General features: G+C 37.1%; 1 protein-coding gene across 2 annotated transcripts; it reads left to right on the top strand.

Moving 5' to 3' along the window:
• Positions 1–900: 900 nt before the first annotated feature.
• On the top strand, positions 901–9,422 carry LOC107862687 (tRNA ligase 1). Of its 2 annotated transcripts, none has more exons than XM_047409640.1 (13): positions 901–1,236; positions 1,910–1,975; positions 2,065–2,346; positions 2,548–2,655; positions 3,472–3,569; positions 3,908–3,968; positions 4,518–4,591; positions 4,702–4,773; positions 4,888–4,964; positions 5,865–5,945; positions 7,529–7,631; positions 8,222–8,380; positions 8,807–9,422. In XM_047409640.1, exons 2-13 carry the CDS (start codon positions 1,969–1,971, stop codon positions 9,197–9,199), a joined length of 1,515 nt encoding a protein of 504 aa, XP_047265596.1. In that variant the 5' UTR covers positions 901–1,236; positions 1,910–1,968; the 3' UTR covers positions 9,200–9,422. The 2 variants fall into 2 exon arrangements, with proteins under 2 accessions (XP_047265596.1, XP_047265595.1); XM_047409639.1 differs by having other exon boundaries at positions 1,053–1,236; positions 2,060–2,346.
• The last annotated feature ends 182 nt before the right edge of the window (positions 9,423–9,604 follow it).

The following is a 9,604-nucleotide window of genomic DNA, read 5'->3' as shown; positions in this document are numbered from 1 at the left end:
ACTAATCATTTCAAAGACAGATAATCTTCTGTTTTTGATATAAACAATTTGTACAAAGATGGGTATATAGAAGTAGGTTCCGAAGTATAGAACTCCAAGATCTAAAAGAACACATGCGAGAATTATTTATTATGCACTGCACAGTGACGGCTATGGAGCCCTTTTTCAAACCTGTTCCATCTGCCAGTTATGTTATGTCCTTATTTCCCATGCTGCCGTGTGAAAAAGATTTTGGACTAGGTCAAAGGAATTTTGTTGTGGAATGGGAACAAAGAAAAGTGAGTGGTTCATTTGTTGAACTGAGGTAGGGTAGTTCAAGTTGAAAGAAGAGGTGGACTCGGGATGTAAAACTTGAATGTACATAGTAAAGCTACCAATGAGATGGTTGTGGAGGTATGGAAAGGAGATTAGGAACTTATGGAGAAGGCGATCTCTTCTAAATACAGAAAATAGAGAGTTTGGTATACAAGCGGTATCTAGTCTTCACATGGTTTGATCTGTGGAAACACATTTGCACTTTTATGGCCAGTTTTCGAAGCTTACACCAAAACTAATGTTGGGAGTGGCAGGAATACAAGGTTCTGGCAGGATTCTTGGATTCTCCACTTATGATAGCATGTAATGATCTTTTTAGCGTCTCTTCCTATGCAGAAACCCTTGGACTTGCCCAGTCTTGTTCTATTTTTGGTGTAAATAAGAATTTTAGAAGATCCTAAATCTATTTATGATGTATTAGAATCCTTTTGAGAAGACAAAGGATTAGAAGTTGTTTTTCCCTTTATCTTGTAACTGTGGGTGATCACTACACCCTTTTTGTAGTTTATTTATATTACGTTTTGAAAAAAAAAAAGAGTCGAGGAACGGATAAGATACAGAGTTCATATCTAATATCATATAGCTGGAACCTTGATATGCCTTAATGCGTTTTCTATGAGGTTCTTTATATGTTGAGATTGAGCTTGAGCCTGCAAATTGAATCAAAATTGTGGAAGCGACATCATCAATTTTGTTTTTTCGGTGCAGTAAGATGCTACATGGTTGTTTCTCCAGTTAATAAGATTTAAATCTGGAACATAATTGGTTAGCATGTTGCTTTGGAATTTATCGCACGTTGAGCTAAGAAACTTCATCCTCATTTTGTTTCTTTACTGTGCAGTTGAGAACTTTTTTGATCCGTAATGGCTTGTCGACTCTTTTCAAAGAAGGCCCTTCTGCATATAAGGCTTATTACCTCAGGTGAGGTTTACCTGGTTGGTTTTTTGTTCTTCAATGGACAAGTTCTAGTTGAGCTCCATGGTGCCTTCATATGCGCTGTGTTTGCATTTCAGTTGGTTCGATAAGGAGCTGCTGCTATGTTGTAGTCGACATAATTCATTAATTATAAGTAGTTTAATCCACATCTTAATTGTTCTTCTAAGGGTGTTTGATGTCATATAATGAAGTGCTACAGTTCTAATGAATTGTGCAAGTTGTCTGAGATGCTCATAGTGAAATACACTTGCCTTATTTTTTTTTTTAAAATAGAATATTTGTCGTGATCAACCTTCACATTATGGTCTTGAAAAGCCATATCTTCATTGAATCTACTAGGCTATTGAACTATTGACGAATTTCTAGTTTTCAGATCTTATATGTCCAGTCTGGCTAGTGTAACTACTTTAATTCTAGACCTTAAAACTTTTTAGTAGTTGTTCCTCTTAACCCAGCTTGAGGTTATCTAACAAATGTCTGTATTTTTACATTCTCAAGCTTGTGTTTTTATGCCCAACCTGATTCATTGATACAAGGACATGTTTCTAGTGAACTTCCTTTCAAAAAGAGTGAACGGTGTTTTGGCTGTACTATATAATCTATTCTCAAGGATAAGTTATAACGTATATTGATCTCTATAGCAATATGATCAATCTAGGCAAATGAAAATTTGGAATACTTCAGCAGCCAAGCAACGAGAACTCAGCAAGATGCTTGATGAATGGTAATACTAAATAAACTAATGATTTTCTATGATGAGCCTCTTTTATCTTCCCAACGCAGCATCTTACAGGACCTAATTTTTCAGGGCAGTATATATACGCAGAAAATATGGGAACAAACCATTGTCATCATCCACATACCTAAGTGAAGCGGAGCCCTTCCTTGAACAATATGCAAAGCGTAGCCCACAAAACCAGGCTTTGATAGGATCTGCTGGAAATTTTGTCAAAGTTGAAGATTTTATGGCTGTTGTTGAAGGAGAAGATGAAGAGGGTGATCTTGAGTCCATGAAAGATATTGCTCCTTCAAGCCCTAGTATTACCACCAAAGACATGGTTGCAAAGAATGAGGGTCTCATTGTTTTCTTTCCAGGTAAAATTGAACTGGTTTTGAAACAGTACCTTTTATCAGAAAAAAAAGGAAGAAGATTGAACTGGTTTCGAATATTCAGATTGTGTACGGCATCTGATTTTTTTATGTACTATTATAATTTAAATGTAATAAAACCTCTATTAGAACCTCCCGCAACTATTGAAGTAAGCATTCTTTTTGACAAGCAATGCTAAATTGCAGGAATACCAGGCTGTGCTAAATCTGCACTGTGTAAGGAAATACTGAATGCTCCAGGAGGGCTTGGAGATGATCGACCAGTTCATAGTTTAATGGGTGATCTTATCAAAGGTATGAGGTGCTTTTCAACATCTTTTTGTTTGTTCCTTGTTCATAAAGGAATTTGATTTTGAATGCCATGTGTCTTGTGCCTTTAGGTTGTTGTCTGCATATCGTGTGCTCACTTCTGCTCGTCCTGTATGATAATGTTTGACGAGCACAAGGTTTAGGACGTGTATTTTCCTTGTATATCGGAGCAGTAATAGTGGAAGAATATCTTCAAATTAATGGTTGGAAGTTAGTTGATAGAAAACAACCACATCAAATTTTTTAAAAATTGAATTCTTAGCAGTTGTGAAAGTTGGACATTTTGGGACATCCCTTAACGGAAGGACTTCTGCATATTATTGGGACAGAGGGAGTATCAATTAGTTGTTCTGACAAGCATTTGCTCTTTAATACAGGTTGAAACCAATTGAAACTAAGTTTTACTTAGAATTAATGCATTGTCATCTGGTTCTTTCCTGCCACAAACATCTGACTCCTGAAAATTCTATTACTCCCTCCGTTTCAATCTAGGTGTCTCAGTTTAATTTTTAGTCTGTTTCAAAAAGAGTCCCTCTTTCTGTATTTGGTAACTCTCTGTTTCCAACATACTACATCTCTTGTTCATGAGATTCAGTGGAATTTTGGTACAGCACACACACATCTTTGTTAAGACGACAAGATTCATGAGTCTCCGGTATTTTCCTAAATTTCGTCCTAGTCAAACTTAGACACCTAAATTAATGTGGAAAGAGTAATAAACTCCCTATTTTCCTTGCTTGAAGAACTTAAATCTCTCTCAGATAATAAAGTTTGATCTTTGTATGTCCATCATATTAATAGGTAGATATTGGCAAAAAGTTGCTGATGAGCGTCGAAAAAAACCTTCCTCGATCATGCTTGCAGACAAGAATGCACCAAATGAGGAAGTACGGAGACAGGTAAAGTTTTGTATTTATTGAACTGTTCCCTGAGTAGTACAAATCCTCTGATGCAGTTTTTCATGAATGGCCACTTTTTAAGGTTATTTTAAGTTCCAAGTTAACATAATGCAGTGTTAGTGCATCAGATCTTGATATTAAACATTCTAGTTGTAGCATCAGTTCTCTGTACTTTGGGTACTGCTTCTTACAATGCCATGGAGTGCATCTTCTAATTTTAGAGTACAACGGAATGCATATAAAGAACTTGAGTTTTAAGGTTATTTCAGTTTGGAAATAACATAAGATGTAGTACTAGCACTTCATTATCTCACCGGGTTTTATTCTCATCTTTGCAGATTGAGAACATGTGCCTAAGCACCAAAGCATCTGCTATCCCAGTTATACCTGAATCAGAAGGTCCTGAGAGATAGTTCCTTTTTAGTTTCTGAATCTATTATGCTGCTTCTCATGCAAGTTTTCTTTAATTTCTGAAAAGCTGGAGCAATTGATTTGGTAGTTCACCCAGCAGTTTTATTTTGCATTTCTTACTATGTGATTTGTGTTATTGACAATTCTTGTTTCTTGCTAAGTGAAAAATTTTGTCCAATTCATGTGGAACTGTGACTTTGCAGTTGTCTTGTCTGTGTAGCTTATAGCGGTGAACCCTCATCTTGATATATGCTTTTGTTTCTTGGAGATGAGACAGATACTTCCCACCTCCACGCCTGGTATTGCAGTTGTGTTATATTTTTCCTTAAGAGTGGTGAAGCTCTGTATCATCTTGTTATATGTTTGACAAATGATAGGCTAATTTGCTTCATGGTGCTTGCACAAATGATGTTCAACATTACCTTTCTTTATGGGTCAGTGGTGTTGGTAGCGGTAGTAAGAATTGCTTGTTAAAAAGTTCATTTGCTTGTTCCTTGAGTCATACTCATCTTAGTTACGACCCGTCTAATCATGCAGGAACTGTCAATCCATTCTCCATTGATGCACTTGCGGTTTTTATATTCCGAGTACTTCACCGTGTTAATCATCCGGTACTTAACACTTCATGTTACTTTGTCCTTGTAAAATTCTCTTCACCCATTTACTCCATTCAACTTGGGTATTGATACCTCAGTCCTCTCTTTTTTGCTTGATCCTCAAGGGAAATCTTGACAAGTCATCACCAAATGCTGGTTATGTGATGCTAATGTTTTATCACCTTTATGAAGGAAGGGTACAAAGTTTTGTTCAGCTAACAAGATTATCTTTCTTTCTCCAGTATTTCATTAGTCATAAAAAGTAAATATATAAGGCATCTGTATGATTCTGTTGGTACACTTTCACTCTGAGCCGTCAAGAGTTCGAGAGTGAGCTTATAGAACGTTTTGGCTCACTTGTCAAAATGCCTCTACTGAAACCTGAAAGGTTAGTAAATTTCTTTCTTCTGAACCCCAAATAATATGGTTGACCTCTTCCGGTTGAAGTGATTGAATTGCTCATTACTGGATTAGGTGACCTTTTTGCTTCCTCTTTATTAGTTGGTTATGTTAGATCAGAGTTCAAACTTTCTTAATAATCCATCAAATTTTGAATCATTAGTAATTTCTCAGTTATAAAGAGAGTGTTAGTGTTAGTGCAGCAGATACAAAAACACCAGGTCATCTTGCCATTTATCCTAGCAATGGTGGATAGAGTTGCCTAGTACCCGTTGCTGGTGGGAGGTGACAAGTATCCCGTGGAATTAGTCTAGCTGCATGCAACCATGGCCCGGACGCCATGGTTATTAAAAAAAAAATGTTACTATTGGACCCAGATATCATATTTGTTGAAATAATGAAGCAAATAAATGGATGCTCCCTCTAGTAGCACAATTCAACATAGTATTAGAGCAGATAGAGGGTCCCAAGTTCTAGTCTTATTGTCGCCAGTTGTCAAGAAAGAGTTTCCACATCTTTTAGCTGTTGAAAAGCGTCTGGCGTGCGTGTGAGGGAGGCTTGTTGAAGACATAATTATGTAGATAAAAGTGTGCTAGCTTAAGTTTTCAGGTGGGATTGTCACACACTTCAATAATTAGATTGGAGTTAGTCACAAGAGAAACGTGTAAATATGTATTAGTGTTCCACATAGGACAAATATCATAAATGTTCGCATGGGACACCTATAATTACATTTTCTTCAATTCATCAATTCATAACTAGATCTCTCCTGTCCTCTTCTTTATGCCATTGTACTTTTTATATGCTATTTGTCTCCTTATGTTTCTATCTCCTCTTAACTTCACCCTTGCTTTACTTGCTGTTGATATTGTTTTATGATCATTTGAAGGTCTCCTCTTCCGGATTCTGTGAGGTCTATTATTGAGGAGGGAATCAATTTGTACAAACTTCATACAAACAAACATGGAAGGTCAGTGTTACATTCAGCAAATGTAGTTAATGAGTTCCTCTAAACTCTCTCCCCTTTTTGCACTTGAGTTATAGTGTTAATGGTAAGAAGCTGCATGATGCCTTCTGATATGTTGCACGACGTGGAGCTATCTCTCTATTTCATCCTCAGCTAAAATTATTTTCAATGCAATAGTTTGTATTGAAGATTAAGAATTGTGTTTGAGATTTCCACTTTCTATCAGAAGTAGGGATATTACGAGTTTCAAAAATAAAAGTACGGATAGTATGTGTGAATCTTTCTTCCATCTTCAGCTTGGAGGCTTCGAATCTCATTAACTTTGTGATAATTGAGTTGTATTATGATGCAAAGAGGTTTTGATACTTAATAATTAACTATGAATACTTGTGGTTGGTGGAAAAGTTAGAAGAATATTACACCTTAAAACAATGATTCTCCACCCTTAGGGCTTTGGTGTAGTGGTAAGAGCACATGTGATACATGTTAAGGTGCACGTCACAGGTTCAGACCGTGTCACAGGAAAGGCATGGTAAGTGGAATAGGGTAGAGGGACTGTCCCATTATCCACCAAGTTCCGAATAGTGCGCCGCTAGCCCTAGGGGATTTCTCAGTTGCTAAGGAAAAAACAGAAATTTTGCAGTTAAAAGTAATGCTATGTTATCTTTAGTTTCCTCTTTCTTTGGTTCAAGAATTTCTACTCCTTTCATCACTTGAATATGGTCAGACCCTTCTATTTTGTTGTTTGTCTTTTAATTACTGTTTTGGTGTCAACTTTTAGAATGGATTGAATGGTTCAAAGTAGCTCAGATCCCTATCAGAAAAAAAGTAGCTCAGTTTTGGGGTTTATCAGTGTTAAGAAATTTAGGGCTGAAGGGTTCTATGATTTGAAATGGCATTTGGAACTTTCAAGCATCATATAGTTGGGGAAAAGATGGATCTGAGGGGGCTCTTATAGGCTGGCAAAGCATTAACACAAGTCTGATATAGTCACTGATTTCCAGTGTCTTGACTCTACTGCATAAATTTCTGGCTTCTGTAGCATGATCTGGAGTAGTAAACTCCTTTTTACTCTTGAATATATCATTCTGACCTCCTTGTGTTGCTTTGCCTAATAATAACTTCGTATATCCACATATATTCACTGTAATAAATTAACTGCAATGCAAGTATGAAAACCTGCAATTTTTCTTCATGTTTTAATAGGGTCTAAACAACTTATATGCTTTTTCTTTTGGGGTTAAGATGTCTTTTCTCAAGCATGACAATAAAAGAATATATCTCCACCAACCAAAAGTTGGGTGTATATATCGGTATGACTGGCTTTTCCTAGCAAAATCATGTCATTTTTCTAATTATACTTGGCATTTGGAGGACAAGAAAGTCTGGTGTTTGGTTACGCATTGACAAAGTTCTGTTTTTGTTTATTTGAGTGATATGGTCATGAGAAAAGGCTAAGGTCATCTTCCTCTGTCTATATAAGTTCTCACTTTATTAAAAAAGTTTAGAGAATTAGTCGGGTTTTCAATTGATTGTGACTGATGAATTTTCCCCCTTTGCATGATTTTGTCCGTTCAATCTGGTAGATTGGAGTCTACAAAAGGGACATACGTAAAAGAGTGGGTTAAATGGGAGAAGCAATTGAGGGATATTTTACTTGGAAATGCGGACTATCTCAATTCAATACAGGTAAATTTGTGCGACTTAGCAGTCCTTTCAGATCTCTGAAGGCATGTAATATCTCATCTCACTTTCCACTGGAAATGCAATTTAAATTGCTATAACGTTATTCAAGCCCTTCACTTCAAATGTTCCCGTGACGTGTAGCGGTACTACATGCATACTCTATTTGAGTTGTCATACCTGTGTAGGAATTGTATGTTAAATACTGGAGTAGTTCATGTGGGTATCAATAAACCATTTTAGTGAGCCATTTTTTTTTTTTACCTGCGCTGTTGCATAAATGTGTTTTTTCTCTATGTATCTTTATCATCGGAATGTGCAGGGGTTTGGGGTGGGGGCAAGTTGGAGGTCATGTCTGTAGAAAAAGACTCAATTACTTTTCCTTAAATGAGCTTGTATGCCAAAGAAGATCATAAGTGCTGCATTAGTAACGCCTTCTAGTTGGATGATTTCGTTGGATGGTTCAGCAATCCATGAAGCAACCCCCCCGGAACCCCCTGGCTCAGTGTGAAAGGAGAGAGTAGTGACAGCTCTAAATAAGTCACCACATTGTGGTAGGAGAGCTTTGGAGTGATTCTGCAAAAGTTTTGTTTCAGGTTCCATTTGAATTTGCTGTTAAAGAAGTCATTGACCAACTGAAAGCTATTGCGAGGGGCGAATATGCAGCGCCTACTTCTGAGAAGAGGAAACTAGGATCTATTGTGTTTGCCGCTATCTGCCTGCCAGTTCCAGAAATTCTAAGTCTTCTGAATGATGTAAGTGAATTTGCAAAATTATAATTATGGAGTCCTTATGACTGGAGATTTTATGTCTTGATGGTTGTAGTTAGTGGTTTATGTTCTTATCGTACTTCTTAGTTTGTGCACAAAACATATAATTCCTTGTGGCTGGATAATTTTCTTGGCAGGTTGAGGAGACTGATAGTAATTCTTGTTTATTTGTTTGCTGCCTTTGTTTTCTTTCAGTTAGCAATTTCTTTATTCTAGAAAATAAAAAAAAAGATATTCTGCTTTGACTCTTTTGTCTTTCCAATCTGTAATGATTTCCCATCATCTGAAATTTCTGCATTTCTGTCTAAAAATCCTTCGGGTAAACAGTGAAGGAACTGAGGAGAGGCATTCTAGTTTTGCATAAAAGGACTCGACTATGTTATCTCATGCTTCTCATTTATTTGTGGACAGCTAGCCCAAAAAGATCCAAAGGTTGGCAATTTCTTGAAGGACAAAAGCATGGAGAGCTCCATTCAGAAGGCCCATTTGACCCTGGCTCACAAGAGAAGTCACGGTGTCGCTGCAGTTGCCAATCATGGTTCCTTTGTTCACGAAAAGGTGCCGGTAGACGTGGGTGCTTTGTTGTTCTCCGATAAATTGGCCGCACTAGAAGCTGAGCCTGGCTCTGTTGAAGGTGAAAAGGTCAATTCTAAAAACCAATGGCCCCATGTCACATTATGGACTGGGCAAGGAATTGCAGCCAAAGATGCCAATACACTACCACAGCTACTTTCCCAAGGGAAGGCTAACCGCGTTGATATAAATCCACCGGTCACTATAACTGGCACTCTCGAATTCTTTTGAATTCTAATTGTAATTCCAAGTCTTTTGTGGATTTACGTAATGTGAACCCTACATGGGTTCTGAGTGAATATCATGTAATGATTCTCCCAAGTTAACGGAACAATTTTGCAGGATAGAATTAGATCTAGAGAAAATGTAAAGATGATTTTGAGCGCTGTGGGTAATTTTGAAACCCCCCGGTAGCATTTCTAATAAAACCGTTTCGTACCCGTGTTTGATATAACTAGTGTTATTCCTGATATGGGTTTGCATCTGTTCTGCAGCAACTTGAAATCGAAATCGAAATCGAAATTGAAATCTGTTCCATTAAATTGTCATTGGATTGAAATTGTATTTCCAGATTCATTTGTTTGGGCAGTGTGGTAAGACAACCAGCAAAGTTCCTAGTAGTAATGAGCTCACCAA

The sequence above is a fragment of the Capsicum annuum genome, chromosome 3 (assembly GCF_002878395.1).
Source record: "Capsicum annuum cultivar UCD-10X-F1 chromosome 3, UCD10Xv1.1, whole genome shotgun sequence".
In the NCBI taxonomy this organism is placed as follows: domain Eukaryota; kingdom Viridiplantae; phylum Streptophyta; class Magnoliopsida; order Solanales; family Solanaceae; genus Capsicum; species Capsicum annuum.
The sequence above is the reverse complement of the archived record's forward strand: the minus strand, read 5'-3'. Positions and strand labels throughout refer to the sequence as shown.